The sequence below is a fragment of the Halichoerus grypus genome, chromosome 12 (assembly GCF_964656455.1).
Source record: "Halichoerus grypus chromosome 12, mHalGry1.hap1.1, whole genome shotgun sequence".
Lineage (NCBI taxonomy): Eukaryota > Metazoa > Chordata > Mammalia > Carnivora > Phocidae > Halichoerus > Halichoerus grypus.
The window spans coordinates 20456832-20477872 of NC_135723.1; the positions used below are offsets into that span (position 1 = coordinate 20456832).

At 43.2% G+C, this 21041-nt stretch overlaps 1 protein-coding gene across 7 annotated transcripts in view; it reads left to right on the forward strand.

The window, feature by feature from the left end:
* Positions 1 to 21041, forward strand: part of LOC118519800 (uncharacterized) — a 46803-nt gene that overhangs the window by 18399 nt on the left and 7363 nt on the right. For 3 of the 7 annotated variants that reach the window (XR_013443087.1, XR_004909349.2, XR_013443092.1), the window contains one exon: positions 12688 to 15262. Coding sequence is in view for 1 of the 7 variants with exons in the window: in XM_078060037.1 (XP_077916163.1) it covers positions 20781 to 20801 (21 nt within the window). In the remaining 6 variants the exon portion in view is untranslated. Of the gene's footprint in view, positions 1 to 8550; positions 8772 to 11535; positions 11630 to 12687; positions 15263 to 20780; positions 21034 to 21041 lie in introns of those variants that run through there. The other 4 variants (XR_013443089.1, XR_013443090.1, XR_013443091.1 and 1 more) reach the window with 4 other exon arrangements.

Here is a 21041-nt window from a genome sequence, read left to right on the forward strand (position 1 = left end):
GAAGAAGTTGGCCTTCATTTTTTGTTTATCATTTGATGGTTTCTGTTGCTCCTAGAGAGTCATCTTAAGGTATCACTATTCCTAAAGCCAGAGTTTACATAAGTGCCAAATACATGAACAAGAAAATACCCTACTAAAATTCCTCTCAAACACTATTTTTTTAAGACTTTATTTTTAAGTAATCTCTGCACCCAATATGGGGCTTGAACTCACAACCCCAAGATCAAGAGTTGCACACTCCACCGACTGAGCCAGCCAGGCACCCCTCAAACACTGTATATCTTAAAAGACCAGGTATATCTGTGGGCTGTCACAGTGGTCTTGCTCCATTCAGCATAAGCTTAATAAATATTAATGGAGACTGATAAAATTTAGGATTAACCTAAAATCCTCTAAGGTATCCAGTGTTAACTAATTCCTCTCCCTCTTTATGCAAGCATTAGTTTGCCTAAAAAGTGATTGACTTCTGTTCAAATAGCCACAGTGATTTTGGGGCAGTTCATTGCATCTTTGGACAGCTCTTTTTTCTTTTGGGCCTGTAGAACAGTAAATACAATATCCTAAATTAATTCTGTTCCACAAAAACATGAGTAAAATGAGGAATTGGGTAGGTAAGTGGCTAACAACACAGGTTATTAGGACATGTAGCTCACTCCATAAGTAAACAAGAAACTATTTGAGAAACTTAACCTTACTAGGGTTTTGTTTTGTTTTTTTACTAGTGTTATTTTCAAATCTATGAGAATATTTTCGTAAAATAACTCTAGCTTTCATTATGTTAGCTATTAGAATTACAGTGGCAAGTTTTAGGAGCTATGTGAGATATAAACATCTAACACTGAAATTATACATATAAGTACATCATTGTAGCATTGTTTCAATAAACTTAAATCTTACTTTCAGTATTTTTTTTTTTTTTTAAAGATTCTATTTACTTATTTGTCAGAGCGAGCACAAGCCAGGGGAGTGGCAGGCAGAGGAAGAAGCAGGCTCCCCGCTGAGCAAGGAGCCTGATGAGGGGCTCGATCCCAGGACTCTGGGACCGTGACCTGAGCCAAAGGCAGATACTTAACCTACTGAGCCACCTAGGAGTCCACTTTCAGTGATTTCTTACTTTAATCATTGAGTTTCTCTTCCCCCAGGGTGTAGCAGGCATCTTTTTAATACTTGCTGTATTAATTGGCCAGACAGAAGCACACAGTGATAGGTGAGATGCCAAAAAGTATTATGGTGAAGACCAAATTGAATTAAATACCTAGCCAGAACTTTTTAAGTTACCATGATCATATGTGCACACCACTGAGATTTACCCTTTTTCTCCCAATAAGGACTAGGAGAGAAATGGACAAACTATAGGAAGCACAGCCTGGGAGTTAAAGTTCTTTAAAAAGTTGTTGAAGGGTTCAGGGGGGCCCCGTGTGACTGATACTGTGACCTGAAAAGCCTAGAATACTTCCTGGGTGGCCTTATACCCGCCCCCCCAAAAGTAGATTCCTGGACTAGAGCAGTTAAAGGAAATACATAAGACTTCTAAAAACAAATAATGCTGAAGTGGCAACTAGTTTACCAGAGAGCCTGCTATTCATCAAGGGATCAGTCAGTGCATAGAAAAGAGGGAAGCCAGCTTAGCCAGGAGGTCAGAATACAAATATTGTTAAGAACTGGCTAATGAATAGGCAAATAATTATATGTATCATGTCACAGACAGTAGATGGAGTAATATGCCACCATTAAAATGAATTTATAATAACATGTAAAATTTGTTGTGGCATATTTAAACTATTAGGATAGGGCTTTAATACCCTATTACATTAGAGACACACAGGAAGAAAAAGTAAAGATACATCACCGCAGCAAGCAAATACATATGTATTTTAACTTTGATTTAGTGCCTACTTCTCTAGTAGTTTTACTTAATCTCGCTCTTGCCCACTGAGTGTTAAGTAGTTGGTTATACAGCAGCATTCTCTGAAGAGAAATGGAAACTGCTAGGTTAAGTGTGAACCAAGGCCTGTATCATGCTCCGTATTCAAAAAGAATAAACTGATGGGATAAATGACATTAATAAATGGAAGGAGATTTGCCTCCTTGCTGGAAAAACTTAACCTTCAAAAGATGGCACTACTACATTAAAGTTTTACTGCAGTGGAATCACATTACTATAAGTGCTTTTTTATTACTCGAGAGACTACTAGTAGGTTAATCGGACATAATAAACATTGTCAAGATTTTCTTTTAAGATGATGGACTCTTCAGTGAGGTGTAAGCATTTTATAAAGCAGTTATCAAAGCTGTGTTGGACTTAAATTTGGTCATCCATGCATGTACATCCTAAATGTAGCTGCCCTCCTTGGGCAGCCTTTGACTCATGCCAAAATTTAAAACAGGGCTGTGTTTTCCTTAATCACTTTCCCCAAAAAGAATTTACTTTGTGAGGCATAAATAAGTAATGTTTATTTTATTCATGATTTCACAAGATAGACTGGGAGTTTAAATTGCAAAATACCCTATTTTGCTCACAAAATCCCATGCAGTTTTTTTTTAATTGTGAAACACATGAGCACTACCCTCTTAAATTTTAAAGTGCACTGTACAGTTTTGTTTCTCACTTTCAGCTGCCTGTTCTTTCTAAAAGTTTCCTCCTTTAAGTCCGTCTTACGCAGAACAGTTTAGCAGTTGTGGGCACTATACAACCTTAGCAAGTATATTGTTGCTTAGGATATAGCAAATACAATCAGATTTTATGTGCTGCTGTGTAGCACTTATCCTTAATTCAAAGTCTCACTCAAGAACCCTGTAGTTGCATGTCACAGAGGGACACCACTATAGAGGAGACACGGTGTCTGTCTGACATGTCAGACAGGGAATGTCTCACTGGGTTAAGCCAGTGAATTTTGCCAGGTATTTGGCAGGGTGTGACCGTAGTACAAGTAGGCTTTTTTACATTTTGATTAAAGTCCTGGGCCTGCAAAGGCTCAGTTTGCTAACAGCAGCCCTTTCCCTCAACCTGGGCCCTTAGCATTAACAAAGGTAGTAAATAATAATTGTACATTTTAATCATAAATAGGTGGAGAACTTGGAATACATTTTATCTGAGCCTGAACGTCTTTTTTTTTTTTTTTTTTTTTAAGATTTTATTTATTTATTTGAGAGAGAGAGAGAGCGCGCACATGAGAGGGGGAGGGTCAGAGGGAGAAGCAGACTCCCTGCTGAGCAGGGAGCCCGATGCGGGACTCGATCCCAGGACTCTAGGATCATGACCTGAGCCGAAGGCAGTCGCTTAACCAACTGAGCCACCCAGGCGCCCCCTGAGCCTGAACATCTTAAAGTCTTTGTGAAACAGGTTTTTCTACAGAAAGGCCACAGTTTCCTTGTAGCACATTTCTTTTGGCTGTGTTCCTTTATAATATAGAACTTAAAGAATTTCAAAACATTTGCATTTTTGCATAGATTATTCAGTTTTCTGGCTGTCTACTTCTGTAGATAATTTCCATCTGATTCTACAACATCTGCATGTTGCCAGGATAACCTTGGGATCAACCACAGAAATAATTCAAAACAAGCATGATGTATTTGCCTCTAGGCCAGTAGTTTTTTGTTTTTGTTTTTTAAGATTTTATTTATTTGACAGAGCACAAGCAGGGGGAGTGGCAGGCAGAGGGAAATGCAGCCTTCCCCCTGAGCTGGGATTCAGATGCGGGGCTCCATCCCAGGACCCTGGGATCATGACCTGAGCCGAAGACAGACGCTTAACCGGCTGAGCCACTCAGGCGTCCCCAGATGGGGGACGGGGGATGGTTAAGCAGTTGGTTAAGCGTGTGTCTTCAGCTCAGGTCATGATCCCAGCGTCCTGGAATCAAGTGCCACCTTAGGCTCCTTGCTCCGTGGGGAGCCTGCTGCTCCCCCTGCTTGTGCGTGTGAGATCTGTCCCTTTGACAAAATCTTTAAAAAAAAAAAATGGATCCTGGTTCATCCTGCATCAGAATTACCTGGTGCCTGTTTAGAGTTCAGATTCTTGACAAACCTACCAAGTCAATTAGATCATTTCTACATTTTGAAAAGACAACTATAATAAAAACTCCCTTTTTGAGATCTTGAAACTGCAGTGAAGAGACTGTTCTCTTTGAAAGTTATCTGTTAATGAGGAACAATACCATAATATTAATGGGATGTTATGAAACATAGATGAGTATTTTAACAAGCTTTTAGGAATGCCAAAAAAATAGGGCACTGCATAAACAGTTGCAAAGAGTAGTGTATTGGAGCAGTCATGGATTTGGGGAGGGGCTTTTAATTTACAGTGCAATGCTACAGGGAAAGGAGGGGGAGGAAATGCTAGCTATTGAGCTGCACACAGAAGAATTGCATCATATCCAAGATTTGATGGATAGTCCCTCTCCTGTATTCCTGTTGAACAGGAAAACTAGTCATTAAAAGTAACTTGACATAAAGATACTTACTTGTAGGAGGTGACTCCTCAAAGGGGATTGGCTGAGCGAAATGAGTTAAAATATAAGGATTAACAATCATCAAGACAATGTTTATGTTGAAGGAAGTTATGTGCATAGTAAGCTCAACATAAACGGATACTGCAATCCAAAAGATCATTTGTTGATAGGCTTAAAAAATGTTCTCAACAAGTTAACGTTAGTTATCTTGTGAACCCAACCATAACAGAAATAGTCAAAGGTAATCCAGGAACAAAAACCAGGTTCTTTGTACATTAAAGAATAAAGCTTTAAACACCCCCCACGTATGGATTAAGACAGTGGCTGATTAGAATCCTTTTTCTGGTGGTTTTGTGGAACCAAATTACTTGCACTGAAGAACCACCATCTGTTTCCCAGTAGAGAAAGGAAATTAGGGAAAGGCAACATGACCACCCTGGTTTGTGGAGTAGTCCTTCTTTGAAGTACCTTTTCCCAAAACACTCTTAACTGGCCAAGACTGTAAGCTTCATTTGTTTTCAAGATCCCAGAAGATAAACTTAAATGACCTTTACAGTTTTCTGGCTGTCTACCTCTGTAGATAATTTCCATCTGATTCTGCAAAATCTACAAGTTGCCAGGATAACCTTGGGGATCAACCACAGAAATAATTCGAAGCAAGCATGATATTTGCCTCTAGGCCAGTGGTTTTTTTGTTACATTAGTTCCAGAGATGTTTCCCTTGCCCCCAACTACACAGATTCTTAGTTTTGTGCCAGGGGCCTTAAAGCTTATGAATCCCTTCTCAGGATGTTTTACATGTGTATTACATACTGCACACACATCCCCATCTACAGACATCTAGTTAGGCATCTTATGTCGGGTATTAAAATTCTGAGAGAAAACTCCGTTAATGAGGACTGTACCTAATGGTATTTGAGCACCCTGTTCAGGTTCGGGTACTTTGTGTTACTCTAGCTTCTGGCTGGAGTGACCCCTTCTCTCAACCGAGAAACTAGCACACTTAAAAGCGGCTGAGGTGAGAAGCCAATGAGGAATTTTACTTCGATAAGAAACACTAAAAAAAACAAAAAACCGCGCTTCCAACATCCTGACCCGCCAAGAGGAAAGGGGTTCCATAACCCAGTTTTGACCTTTTGTGGAAATAGCCTCTGGCACTGCGCATAATATATAACTGGCTCACCGTGCCTATGGACGCACGGAAGATCCCCTTTAGGGACCCACCACCCACTTTACACGGGAGAAACCTCTTCCTTGAGACCTCTCTAAGCTTTCGGTGGGGTGGTTATTTGCTCTCGTGAACGCCACCAGGCCGTCCAGACATTCGCCCAGCGTCTGGAAGAGCGAGCCGTGGGTGGCTGCCAGTAGCTGCAAACTCGTGGCTTGGCCGCTAGCCGGAGCGAGCGCGGACCCGGCGTTTACGTCGCGGCAGCGGGCTGGCCCACGCGGTGAAAGGCGTAGCCCGGGCCGCTTCCTGCGTCACAAGGGCACCGCCCTCCCGGCGGGGGAGGGGCAGGCGGGCCAAGTTCGCCCGCGGTTGGCGCGGGAAAGCGGCTCTACCCTCCCCAGGCTGGAAATCCCGAAGGCCCAGCGTGCCTACGGCCATTGGTAGAGCAGACACCAAGGAGGGAAAAGACGGGTCAGCGGAGACGCGCTGCTGCCTGCCTGCCCGCGCCATCTCGGAGGAGCGCCAGAAACGCACTTCCGGCGCGGCGGAGAGCCGGGGCGGGGCTGGACTGCCTGTCAGGTCGGCTTCCGCCCAGCGCTTTCTGCGGCACCCAGAGTCCAGGGCTCTAGATTTTTCGGTATTCAGGGTTTTAAGTGACTCCCTTTCTCCCCTTTATCCCATCTGTCAGTCGCTTTCTCCTAAAAAAAAAAAAAAAAAAAAAGGCTTAGTGCCACTTCCGGCTTCACCCAGCCATGACGCACTCCGCTCAGACCGTGAGCCCGGCGCAGCCGCCATCTTCCGGAAATGCTGGTCGCGGCCTGTGCAGCTATTGTCCTGTGTGCCCAGAGGAAGAGACTATTCCGTCTGTATTCCTGAAACTCTGCTGGGGAGGGCGGGAGCAGGAGTGGCCCTGCGGTGGGACTCACGTGTATTTGAATTCCGCACCCCCCCTCCCGCTGCCAACCTCTTAATCAGCTTTGTCCCATGTTGAAAAATGACAATCTCTGAGCCTCTCATTTGTTCTTGGGTCAAATGAGGTAATGCATGCAAAGCCCTTAGAACAGTATGGGGCATAAAAGTGAAAGTAAGGCAAAGCTATGAGGATTTATTGAGCACCTATTTCCTCATGCCATGTTCGTTGTGTTAGGTATGGAAAATGCTTTTGATTCTTCTTCCCCACGGAATGGCCTTCCAGTACGTGAAAGAGCTGATATTTGACGGCTTCTGAGTTTGCTTGGCGTTTCCCAGGCAGCCCTTGATGCTCCTAGTTCCTAAGAAAGTTTTTGCTTTTACTGGACTTGCCCCCCTTTGCAGGGCTTTGTACTGGATGAATATTGTGTAGGGATAGTGGACAAGCCTAGGTTTGGTATGATTGTAGCATCACATGAATGAAGAGGTAGACTAAGCTTCTTCCCGGGTACATTTTAGGCTGATGCCTGACAGCAGGCCATAATGCTTCCCTACCCTTGATCCCTTACCGTTTGGAACTAAGCATAGATTGGGGGATAGGGGAGTTGGTCTTAAAAAAGAACGAGAGAGATGCTAGATAATTTTGGTGATAATTTACAAAAAAAGAATTAAACATATAAAGGAGATTATTATCTCTACCAAAAATGGACGAACTCCACAAACTTGTGGCAGACTCATCGGTGATTCACTGAGTCTTCAGGTGTTGAGGAATAATTAAAACTCTTCCTTTCCATGCTGAGTTGCTAACAAGTTTCTGGTTGATTTCTGTTGTCCCTGCAGGACTCCTAAGTCTTAGCCTCTTACCCTCTAAGTCTTTGCCCCTTCAAACACTAAGCATCCATAACAGACTGAATAATACCTTCAAACAGCACAGTTCCCACTGTGGAGTGAAATCATCTGATCGCAACGTGGGTTGAAGAGTTGGAAGTTCCTTACACTTTAGAACATTTAGCTTGTATGTAAATTACACTATAACAAAAACCAAAATGGAATATTTTATGATATGGAAACACAAGCAGTATGTAATTTAATGAAATTACATGTACAATGTAATCTTATTTTTGCAAAAATATGTGTATGGATAGGATCAGAATATTAATTTCCTCTTTAGGTCTTTTTAAGGGTTTTATGATGATGTATTCTTGTAATAGTGTAAAGGAAAAGTTCTTTTGTAAACTTTATGAAGATGGATTATAAGAGATGTAAACTTGATAAAAGATGGATATTCTGTTAACGCCTCAGTTTTCAAAGAAATTGTCAGTTTGATAAATCAAGAAATATAAACATTGTTTAGATATCTGGAGTTACTGCTAAAAGATAATGCCTCTTCAGTTTGAGTTTGAAGATGGGGTCTTGTTCCTTTTCATTTTAAGCTCTTGGATATGGATTTTTTAAATAAAATATATGCATGTTTTACTTTGCTAAATTTAAAAGGTTAAAAATTACACTGAGGTATATTTTAAGATTTATTTTTATGTAGGTTAACCTATCCTTTCCAAGTTTATTCTTTCCCTTCTCCACCTGGCAGTCAGAGCAAATTAAACTAGCTGAAAGGTACTTTGAATAACAGTATCAAGTAGAAACACATTATGAATTGCTTAATATAAAGCATGAGGTTGTTTTTTATATATATATAATTGAGGAAATGAAAACACAGCTTCTTAATTATCCTGAACTGCGTCATACTGTTTTTGGGATGGTCTTTTGGCTTGAATCCATTAACTGATTATATATCTTGTAGCACTGTGGGAACTGTATTATTAAAGCAGTTTCAAAGTCACAGCTTTTGTATTTGGCGCCCTCTAGTGTATTATTTTAAATAACAAAAGCCAGCTTACCCTTGCTAAGCTGTTAGCTGGAAGATAAAATGTGAATTTCAGTCCACCCAGTGGCACCTGGCTGGCTCTGTCAGTAGAACACGTGATTCTTTTTTTTTTTTTTTTTAAGATTTTATTTATTTGACAGAGAGAAACATGGCGAGAGAGGGAACACAAGCAGGAGGAGTGGGAGAGGGAGAAGCAGGCTTCCCGCTGAGCAGGGAGCCCGATGGGGGACTCGATCCCAGGACCCTGGGACCATGACCTGAGCCGAAGGCAGATGCTTAACAACTGAGCCACCCAGGCGCCCCTGAACACGTGATTCTTGATCTCATGAGATTACTTTAAAAAAAAATTTGATTCTACCTTCCCAGTGTGATTGATCTTGCTTTTTGTGACATCCAAAGAGATTTACCCCTCTCTGTACCTACATATTATTTCCTAGCCATGACACTCTTAACTAGCCTGTGACCTTGCACCAGTTGCTTGATCTCCCGACCTAAGTTTTCTCATCTGTAAAATAAGGATGACAACCACAAGAACTGTGTAGGGTTCCTCAGGACTAAGTGAGCCATTACATGTAATGTGGATGCCTTCTACATAGGACCTCAATAATTGCTAGCCTTTAAAAATACATATAAATAGATCCAGCCAATACTAAACATGTTGGAGAGGGTATTCAATCTTGACTCAAGTGTTAAATCTGCTAGTTGGGGAATGCGAAGAATGTTAAAGAGCAGCTTAAAAATAAAAAAAAAAAAAGCCTAGGCAGGACTCTAATCTGTGGTCCCATCTTACTGAGTCAATTCATGCCCAATTCTCCAGTCTGGAAACAGACTTCTTTGCATCCTTTACAGCGCCATAATTACACACCCTTAAAAATACTTGTGTTAATGTTTAAGGTAAATGGTTATATGGTAGATCTTAGAAAATCTAAGATGCAGAATGATAGAGGAAAAATGTGAAGATTTGGATTCAGACTTTAGTTTAAGCTGGAAGCTCCAAATTCCTTTCTCTGGATTATATTTTCTGGATTGGAGTTCCTGAACAAGCTGTCGGATGGTATTTGTACTTCCTGTGTACAGGTGGGAGAGCATAATTGATGCTAATTGAACCCAGGTGAATCAGGATTTACAAATTTGTTTCCCTCATTGACAGAGTTTGAAGCTTAACATCACTACCTCCTGGGTTCCTTTAAGAACCAGTTACCTCAAGAAAGCATTGGGTGCTTCTGACACCTACTCAAATCCCTCTGGATTCTTTGGCTGGTCCTGTGTATAATAAATGACACCATGCTATTTTTCCTATGTGTCATATTACAGTTCAGAATTGTTTCTCCTTCCCTTCCACTGCCTGAGTGCTAAACCAGATTGATTTTCTCATGAACAGCTACCAGCTAAACATTATTGAGCCTCTATTATAAGCTTGGACACTATGCTGAGTACTTGACATACATTAGTTCTAATTCTTACAACCTCAATCTAGTAAAGTAGTGGGTATTAGCCCTATTTTCCAGAGGAGGGGAAAGAAATCACACTAGGTCACCCAGGTAATAAGTGTAAGAGCCAGACTTCCAACCTGAGTCAGCTTCTGGAGCCCATGGCCTCAACATCACATCAGAAACCCTTTCCAAAGGGAGAACTGTGGGTTATGCGGCCTTCAGAAGTGCAAGGCGAATCTCGCAAGTCCTTTCAGGCACTAAGATGTCAGTTCTGAGGCTTCCTCCTTTTCAAGAATGCCCACTTATCTAGCCCTGCCATAATGATAATTATTAGAACCTGGGATGGCTCACATATGGTTGGCACCTTGCAGTTTTTCCAAGGTTGACCCATGGGGATATCTCATTTTCTCTTCCAGAAAACCTTTTGCCTTCAACATGCACTAAACCCCCAAGCTAAGCTGGGGCGGCAAGTTCTTTTCTGGCAGAAGATGGCAGCTGCTGGTATTTACCCCCCAGGGGATATACTGCAAATCCCAAGCCTTACAGCTGGGAACATGGAGATCTGGCTTTGCAAGCATATAAAACAAATCTTGACAAAGAGGGAGGGGCGTGCACCCACTGGCCATCCCGGTCCCAGCACACTGGGTAAGGAGCTCTCCGCCCGGAGGCTGTGATGCAGAGGTGAAGGCACGGTCTTGAACGCCAAAACCACATTCAGCAGGCCTTCAGTCAGGCGGGCCTTCCACCGCTGGGGCGCACTCACTGAGGCCAAGCATGTGGTCTCCTAATTGCTTTTCCTCTCTTTAACCCTCTCCCCCCGTCTCCCCCACCTCACCCTTGTCCTTAAATGCTTTCTCCAGGTTTACATCTTAACCTCATTGTAGGATCCCAGTGAATGCCAAGGCTTATGTGGGTGGAAGATTATAAATCAAAGCCTCAGACCCAGCCCTGGGGCGGGGGGAGGGGCCACCCAGAGGAGAGAAGGGCCACAACTTGAAAACAAATGAGCCTCTTTCATCCCAGTGGGATTTTTGTTGTTGTTTTCTAAAGACTGCAGTTCCTGCAGGGCACTTCACCAGAAGCTATGGTTTCTGGAACTTTCAGAAAGCAGAAGCCCTAACAGAGTTGTCCGTATGTGTGTCCTCTGCAAGAGTTTCAACAAGACTTGGGGGCCTAAAGAAGTTCTATTTTTTTTAAACAAGCCTCAGTTTCATCCCCGATAAAATAGGTTTCAGGTTTGAAAAGCAGCCCAAGTGTAGCCTCAACCATCATTTTCTCCAGAACCGAGAAGCTTCACAAAATGACAGAGGGATCAGATTTGAACTGTAATTTGAAAAAAATTAAATCTTGTCCTTTCTCAACGATCTGTGCTAGGGGAGGGGACTCCAAGACGGGACTCCGATGGGACCCTAATTCCCTGTTCATTTACATTTGGTTTTACGAGGCATTGTGGTAATTAACATTTTTATATGGGTGTGTCTGCGGTTCTGGGAATTTACGACTGTTTACAGCGAATAGCAAAGCTACTCGGTGAAGATGCTGACAGGGCTGGAATGCTGTCAAAGGACTTTTCCAGCCTCTGGACCAACTGCTTCGTGAGGGCTGGAAACAAAATGGGCTTTCGCCTCAGAGGAAGGTTTCAATCCCGATGCTGCTGTGTGACTTTTTAAAGATTCCTTTTTTGAAAAACAGGAAAAATGAAATACCAAGTGCCTTGACCATGATATGAAGAGAATAACCATGGAAGTTGTGAGGGAATTCTCAGACACATCTAGCATCCAATCAGGTATTATTTTAATCTGGAAGGAGACTGGAAGGTTGCATACTTCCACAAATAGACCAGAGCTGCTAATTAACTTGGGTTAAGAGAGCTTCACCAACCTCTCTTTAAATGATGACATTCTGGTTATAGATTATTAAGAGATTCAGTATGACCTTTTGGGTCATAGACTTGAGCCTGTGGCTGGAATCTAGCCACTGAGCAACTCAGCTCAGAAGGTAAGCCTATTTTGTGTTCCTAAGAGGCCTCCAAAAAGCAGAATTTCTATTAAGAAGTTGCTGCTCCTGGGGGCGCCTGGGTGGCTCAGTCGATTAAGCATCTGCCTTCGGCTCAGGTCATGATCCCCAGGTCCTGAAATCGAGCCCTGCATCAGGCTCCCTGCTCAGTGGGGAGTCAGTTTCTCCCTCTCTCCCTGCTCATGCTCTCACGCTTTCTCACTCTCTCAAATATATAAAAATCTTTATTAAAAAAAAAAGTTGCTCCATTATCTTTAGTCATCTTAACTTATCCTGTGTGTTAATACGTGAATAATTTTAATTCTAACTCATCTGAATTCATACTAACTGGCAGATGTAGCCTGGAATTTACCATATTGCTGGAGAGGCTACATAGCAAGATGGCCTGTTCAGGCAGCCCTCCTACACAAAATCTTGGCACCACATGCACAAATTCTGAGTTGTGTAGGGGGAGAGCCTAAGTATACGTGGTCTGCTGAAAATGCCAGTTGAATTTCCACAGCTTCTTCACCATCCTTATTATATAACCTGTCCTGCCTGGATTAAGGACTCACTTTTGATCACAGAGCTAAAACTGGACCCTGTGCCCCTAAACACAGAAAGCTTGATTAACTCAATTATATGCTCTTTCCAAACAGCACATTTGTTTTCCCGGCCAGGAAGTTGGAACACGGTTCTAGTAAATGTTTAGATCTGGTATTGCTTAGGCTACGGGTTCAACGACTCACAAAGAGAAGCCAAAATACAGTGGCAGTTCAGCTGAGTCTGGGGCCCAGTTTCTTTCTCTCATTGTGCTGCCGCTCCTAAAACATGCCTTTTGCTTCACAGCCCAAGATAGCTGCTCCAGCTCCAACACTCACACTGACATCCCAGCAGAAAAGGAGAAAATAAAGACATTCTGTAAGAGCAACACTGTGGATGTTGTATACACCAACTTCTACTCCCAACTTTGGCCATATCCAGCTGCAAGGGAGGCTGGGAAGCTGGGCGACCATGTATCTGGCTAAAAATTCTGTTAATAAGAAAAGAAGTACAGACTAGAGAACAACCAGCAGTTTCTGCCACAATTCCCTTCCCATGGTTTTCTGCTCCAGACCTACTTGATTAATAATTCAAAATGCTGAGCTAGAAGCCCACTGAATTCCCTATGTGCAGACATTGAAAATGAGAGGCATTTTTACTCTATTATTTTTGGATAGCATAGATAGTACCTATTTATTCTTTGGGGGGGAATAGAAAATACAAGTCAGTAAGAATTTAAGGATCCTTATGAATCACTCTATTGTATACCTGAAACTAAATTATACTGTATGTTAACTAATTGGAATTTAAATAAAAACTTAAAAAAAAAAAAAAAAGAATTAGCACCTTTAGACTCCATCCCCCTGTGAGAGGGATGTCAGGATTCTGAGGTCTTTCCTGACAGACTTGCCCGATGCAAATGTAGCTGTTGAATCTCAGGGTGGGAATTTACATTGCATGATGGTGGTGATGATAAATGATCTATATTACTGGGTGGGGTGGGGTGGGGAGAGGACTTTAACCTGTCGTACAACTGAAAGAAAACAAATGGAGAAACTTGGATTTTAGCTCTACCTCTTAATTGACCCCTTCGTGACCCTGAGCAAGTAACAAACTCATCATGTTTCCATTTCTCCATCCTTAAAATGTACATATATATTTTCTCAATCCCCATTACAAGACAGTTACAAGAATCAAGGCTTCCTTCCTGGATTCCTTCAAATTCTCTTGGGTGCCCGCCATGTGAAAGGTATTGAGAATCAGACAGACTTGTTCACTGTCCCCCCGGAGTAGAATCTAATGGGTGATGCATATCAAAATCTTTTGAGGAATATCATTTGGGAAACATATGTCAAAGATTACTATCAAGGAGTGTCTACCAGTCATCATAGTGTTCCTCAGCCCTTCACACCTCTTTGCCAAGGCCAAAGTGGAGGAAGAGGTAGGAGATAAAGCAGTCGGATGGGAGGATGTGGTCTGGCCTGGGCAGGCTGCCATTTTACCAAACCCAATCAGCCCTAAATCTACTACGATAACTCATCGGCATTTTCTAGTTACATCTAGTGGTCTCTGTGTTCCACCTTCTGACAGGGAAGTAGGAAAATAGAGATTTGCAGAAGTTGGTAAAAACTCATGTCAGGAAGCAGAGTTCCATTTCTAGATCCAAGAAAAACTTCCTGTTTTGTTAAGACCCTTCTTAGGAGCGGAAACCAGCTCACTCAGATGAAAACCACAGTGAATAATTTCACTGATTTGTACCGTATGTTAAGCAAGCCCAAAATCCCAGGAGAAGGTTGTGAATAAGAAGAGAAACTAAGAAGGGAACTGTCCATGTCAACCCCCACCAACTAGGGCTCCTCCTCACTTCCTCCTTCACCACTCCCTGAAGAACAGTGACCAACAATGGCATGGAATAACTTTGGGGAGAATATGATGCAAAGGCAATCTGGCAAAGCCTCAGGGGGGCTTGTTCCAGAACTGCATAACTCAGATTGCTCATCCTCTCTCCAGATGGAAGAGTTTCCTTTTCTACACAAAGATCCAGAAGAGCCGCTTTATTAGCCTCGCCTATACTGCAATTACAAAATAAGTCCAGAATCTTGGTTTACCACAGTAACGCGTATCGTTGCTTTCATTACGTGACGGTTGCGGGTTGGTGGTGGAGTGGGAGGTGGAGACGAGGGAACCCAGCTCAAGAACCCTGGTTGCTAGAGGTTCCAACATTTGGAGTTGTATCACCAGAATCTTAGGTCTCCACCATCCTGGCCAGAGAAGAAAAGGCATGGAGAATTCACACGTGCTCCTCTTCAGCCTGGAAGGGACATGGGTCACTTCTGTCTCAGTGGTTGGACAGAACCAAGTACAGAGGGGGGCTGGGATGGCTGGGGAGATGCATAGATATGGCCGAGCAATAAAGGTCTCTGCCCTGGCCGCCCTTCAAGGCTGAGCATGTGCCACAACATGTAATAGCAGCTCAGAATCCCAGACCATGAAAGGGTCATTTGAATCCAAGTCTGCTGAGATGTCTCCCCTGAAGGCCTTTCTTGATAATTTCCTGAGTGTCTAACAGGCAGCTCTCAGGTCAAAAATAGCCCACCCCATTTAAGGTGGGTTCTTCATCAGGGTTTTACCTCAACCCCCAGCTCTTCCCATTTTTTATTTACCTGATTAGCTAGCCTCACAGTGTTGTTGGGAGACAGACGTAGCTTGGTGTCCCTGGGAGCATGGGTCAGTCATTGGAACGAAAGCTGCGTTTTTTAAAATCCTGGAATTTTAAGCTGTTCACATTTAATTCCATGAAAATGCCAACATAAAGCTGGAGGATTGTTCTCTGAAAGACTGTTGACCAAGTTGTTCAAAATATATTATGATTCAAGCCTCCTCTTGCCGTTGACTCATGTCTGATTCTTGTCCAGTGTTCTTATGCCAAGGGAGGATGCTCTGTATTCACCATCAATTAAATATACATACAGCTCATGCACACATGGGGTTCTCATGAATGAACTTGTACGCCCTTGCTGGGGGGCAAGAAGTTAAGTAATAGCTTATCCAGGACTTGAGTTCCTTTGCCTTTTCCCCCTTGCTCCTTGCTTTGGGGACATTTGCAATCCACCAGAAAGACAGGAGGGAAGCAAGGGAAATACAGCTCATTTTGGAGGCAGACTGACTTCACAGGGTGGTTCTCTGCCCTTTTGTTTTACTTGGCCTGCTGTGGAGCTGTTTTGGGACTTAGGAGGTTCTCCAACCACGAGGCCCTTTCCAGACCTGATTTCCCCTTGGAATGACACATTAGCCTCCCTTCAAATGTAGCAATTGTAAATTCCTGCCTGGGGAGCAGCAATTGCTTTGAATTATACACTATTTGAATAAACCAGTATGGGATTAACAAGGCCTTATTGTTCTACAATCCTTCACTGAAACTCTGCTGTAGCAATTTCTAGTGACATTGTATTTCTCTGCCCAGCATTTGACTGTGCAAAGCCACACTATCCACACTTTAATGGGTCCTTTTAGTTCTGTGTCATAAAAACCTCTGGTTACCATTTTACCAACAACACCAAACAGGAAAAAATATTACCAGGTTTTCTCTGTTCGCCTTTTTCTCTTCCTTTCCCTCTCCTTGGCATCCCTACTAGAATTCCACATTTTAAGTTCCTCAGATTCGTGAAGTTAAACATTACTTCGTGACAGCCATGCGTGCACACAAGGTAGGATTCTCTCTTTCACATTATGTGTATATGCTATTTTTAAAATAGATCTCAGGAGCACAGAATGAAATCAGTCATCATCCCTGGTTTCTGACACAACTCTCATCACAGCCCTGGAGATGCTATTGTCAATGTGTTTTTATGATAACCCAGGAAAACAATGTACGTGTGCTCTAGTCCACTGAACACACCTACGCATGCGCGTACGAGCGCACACGCACACACACCCCAAAAACACCACATTTCTTGCTCATTCACTTTTTACTCAATAACCAAGAATAAATCAACTACTATTTACTTTCTAACCAAAATTATTTCTAACAGAACCAAAAGGGAATCTCTTTGTAATGAAAGGTTTTACTCATGAGTGTTGAGCCCACAACATGATTTACCTACAAAATAGGCCTTTATAATTCTGATTCAGTGAATATAAAACCAATGAATCAGAGCTATAACAGAGTCTTTTCTAGCTGGTTTTAGGCCAGTTAAATCTAATAAAGATCATGAAGATAGAAAGCCAGCTTGAAGTAACATTTTGTATTCTATTAATAGGTAATAAAATTAAATCTATGCAACTGCTGAATGAAAATTTTAGTTACTTGTTTATATACAACTTTAGGCCTACATAACTATCACTCCAAAAACAGCTTAATAGCACAATATTTTGATTTTATTTTTTTAACATTTTATTTTTAGTAATCTCTACATCCAAAATGGGGCTCAGACCTATAATCCTGAGATCAAGAGTCACATGCTCCACCAGCTGAGCCAGCCGGGCGCCCCAATAGCACAGTATTTTTTTTTTTAATTTTTATTTATTTTATTTGGGGAGGGGGCAGGGGGAGAGAGAGAATCTCAAGCCGACTTGGCACTGAGCACGGAACCAGATGTGGGGCTCTATCCCACCACCGTGAGATCATGAGCTGAGCCAAAACCAAGAATCTGACACTTAACCAACTGAGCCACCCAGGTGCCCCAGCACAGTATTTTTTAAAAGTAGGCTTTGATGAAATTGACAAAGTAATAATCTCTACCCATTTGTCTCCAAACCGTCTTCTCAGATCTTGTATCTACACTGAAATTTTTAAAAAATTTTATTTATTTGAGAGAGAGAGAGAGAGCAGGAGCACAAGCAGGGGGTGGGGCAATGGGGGAGGGAGAAGCAGACTCCCTGCTGAGCAAGGAACCCAAAGTGAGACTCGATCCTAGGACCCTGGAATCATGACCTGAGCCGAAGGCAGACGCTTAACCGACTGAGCCACCCAGACGTCCCTACATTGAAATTTTTGTGCCAGAAGGGAGTTGGATGATATTTCAGATATACTATACTATAAGAAGTATAAGTTATTTTTTTTTAAGATTTATTTATTAGAGAGAGAGCGCGTGCATACACACACATGTAGGGGTGGAGGTTGGGAGCAGCAGAGGGAGAGAGAATCCCAAGCAGACTCTGCAGTGAGCACGGAGCCCAGCTTGGGGCTGGATCCCACGACCTTGAGATCATGACCTGAGCCGAAGCCCAAGAATCAGACGCTTAACCAACTGAGCCACCCAGGCACCGTGATAAATGATTTTTTTTTTTTTTAAATCATTAGAGGACCAGGAATTCAACTTTAAAACGCTAGGTCTATAATCTGCACTGAAAGGATTAATCTTCAAATATTTTAATCTTTTGATCTATAAACATATGAGCCAGTTTTTCCCATTTTTCAAAACTCAGACTGCTTTGAAGCATTTCCTCTTAGAAAAAAAGAAGAAATAGAAATGGGTTGCTGCGGCTGTTCAGGATTTCATCAGCAAGGAGATAGAGCTGGTTTCTTTAGGGACCTTGTTTCAGAGTTGAAGGGTAGATGAAATCCTGGGAATTTAAGCTTTATATGGACACTTGGCTCCAAGGTAGCATAAACAAGAATGCTCAATAACTCGTAACCGACTGAGCCACCCAGGTTAAGAGCAGAGGCCAAAATCACACAGTGATTTCGGCAGGAGCGATAGACATTGTGAACTGCATCAGAAAGAGATGCTAAGCAAAAATCTTATAAGTAAAAAAAAACCCAACAAAACAAAAAAAACCTCAGAAATTTAGAAAAACTGCCCCCTACCCAGATATTGATTCCCTCCTCCTCCTCGTGAGCAGTTGCACATGCATACAAACAAATGAGTAGAGAAAAAACTGCAGGAAATTTGCGGTATAAACTTATAGACTTCTGCTAACACAGTTTATAACAGGGCTCAAGTATTCAGGGTTGCTTCTAAGTTCAGAGTAATAGTTGTGTCCCAATTTGAGACTACAACCTCACCAAGGCATGAGCCTTGGTAAAGCAGTTGGGGAAATTCCACGAAACCTGAAGGCCAAGTAATTTCACTTATTCTTACACTCAAATTTTTCCATTTCATTTTGTTTCGGCAGTTGTGAAAAAACAGTAGACCACTGGGTTAGAGCCAGGAGTGCTCCTTTCCAAGAACGAACCAGGTTTGATAAGAAAGACCACATGTTTTTCTGAAGATAGTTAGGAAAAGCCTTTTTAGGCCAAGCTCCAGCCCTTGTCACTGTTGAGGAATGTTCTTGCTCCTATCTCCCTCAGACGGCCATGCCCTGACTGCTCGCCCCCTGGACATCCGATGGGCACACTCCTCAAAGCCGTGCTCCTAGTGCCGGGGTTCCGGGGGACCAGGACTCACCGGGCTGGGAACCACTTCTGGAGCTACAGCAGGGCTCTGAGAGCTCACAAGGTCTCCTGCATCCCTTTTTCTCCACTTCCTTCCTTTATTCAACATCTGCCTTGTGCCTCAGTTTCCCTCATTAGGACTGATGACACGCCCCCACTACCTTTATTTATTTGACAACTGCCTCGTGCCTCAGTTTCCCTCATTGGGCCTAAAGACCTGCCCCCAAGCGGAGGTTTAATTACCCTGTCTTGCTGTTTGCCAGCTCCGTGCTTTTCTTCCCACCCTCCCACTGGCTGGGACTCTGCTGGAGCGAGTCACATGCTCAAGAGCCAGGATTCCTCCAGGTCTTTGGTCCACCATCTAGACAGTTATTCCCTGCTTACTGTGCCCCCTGAAGATACTGATAATTGCCTGAACCTGATCCCAGCTTGCCTTCTCCACTGAACCCACCTGATGAGCTTTTCCAGAACCAGCCTCGCCAAGTCAGTCCCACTGCCTCCCTCTGCCTACCAGCTGACCCTGCCGATGATCGCAGGAATGAATGAGTTAAGAGCTTAGTCTATCTTAAACTGTCCCAGGTGCCTCACGTACTTATATTTATTTACTAATGACACACCACTTGGAAAACCGGGCGCTGGGAGAGGTTAAGTGATTAACGCAAGGTCACCCATATAGTAAATAGCACAGCTAGAATTGGAACCTCGAGCCTTCCTGATGCCACGTGTATTTCTGTTCCCAATCCTAACGTGTAGGCTTTTTCTGCACACCAAACAATTGTCAGACAGCAGCTGGATGTCCCACAGTCCAACTCAATTCTGACACCATCTACCTGGAAATAGCGTCCTATCCCACAGGTTAAGGGCTCGGTCGTACAACAATGCTGTCCCTGCCCCTCCTCCTGCCACCTTCAGGTGACGACTGCAAGCAAGTACAGGTTGTCCCTTGTGCTTCTGACCAACTAACCATCTATAGATTGGAGGTTCCAACTACCCCTTCCTTGTGTTCCATTAATTTGCTAGAGCGGCTCACACAACTCAAACAAGTATTTTACTTACCAGATCGTTGGCTTATTACGTAACTCAGGAACAGTGGGATTGAAGAGATGCATAGGGCAAGGTAGAGAGAAAGGATGCAGGTTCCCATGTCCTCTCTGAGCGCATCACTCCCCTCACAACCCCACCTGCTTAGCCGGAAGCTCTCTGAACCCCGTCCTTTTGGGTTTTTACAGAGAGGCTTCATTACTTAAGCCTGATTGATTACATCATTGGCCACTGGTGATTGACCTCAACCTCCAGCCCCTCTCCCCACCCCTTAGCTCAAGGGGGTGGGACTGAAAGTTCCAACCCTCTAATCTCTTGATTGGTTCTGGCAACCAAACCCCATCCTTAGGTAGGGATCCAAAAGTCACCCAGTTAGCATAATAACAAGACACCTTTATAGATCTTACTGATTAGAAAATTCCAAGGGGTTGTGGAGCACTGTACCAGGAATGGGGTCAAAGACCAAATACATATTTCTTACTGTGAATCACAGTATCACACCAGGTAAATACTCTTAAACATGGGCCAAGAGTTCCCAATATTCACTTTGCCTCCACATGGTTCCAGACACTCTACGTTTGTGGGGGGCCTGTCTCGGCGGCTGCGCAGAATCTCAGCTACGCTGCCTCCCAGCACTGAATAGAAAGAACCGAAGGGTGCTCTGCCTCTCCCATTTATGCTTCCCCTGCCCCAGCTGGCTTCATTGCCAGTAGACAGGGCTTATTGGCGATGATCAAACTTCACACCTGAGTGCGTCATCCATCAGCTCTGAGGCCTGGGCAGGTTCCCTGGGATCTAGGAAGCCCTCCTATCTTAGGGTTCTGCACACAGCTAGTCAATGGTAGGGCCAGGACTGACGTTTCACGGCTCTCAGTCCACCCTGCCAAGGCTGGAAACAAGGAAAGTCAGATTTCACCCAGGGCTTCTGATGGGAGACTGCTTGGACCTGTGACTTTCGCCTCTGTGTCTTCACCTCTGACAGGGAGCAGCAAAGGAGGCCTGACTAAAAGGATGACAAATGCTGCTGAGAAGGAGCACATTGTTCTGGAGGAATTGCTGCTACCACACATCTTTGGCAAGGACCAGGACTTTGTGAGTCTGTTAACCACTCTGGAAGCCAGAAAAGTATTTGTAGATGGATTCACATAGTGTAATCTAATTTATACCACAAGACCAAAGCCATCTTATAATAACACTTTAGCTGAGCATTTACTACACACCAGAGACGGCTCTAGGTAAGCAT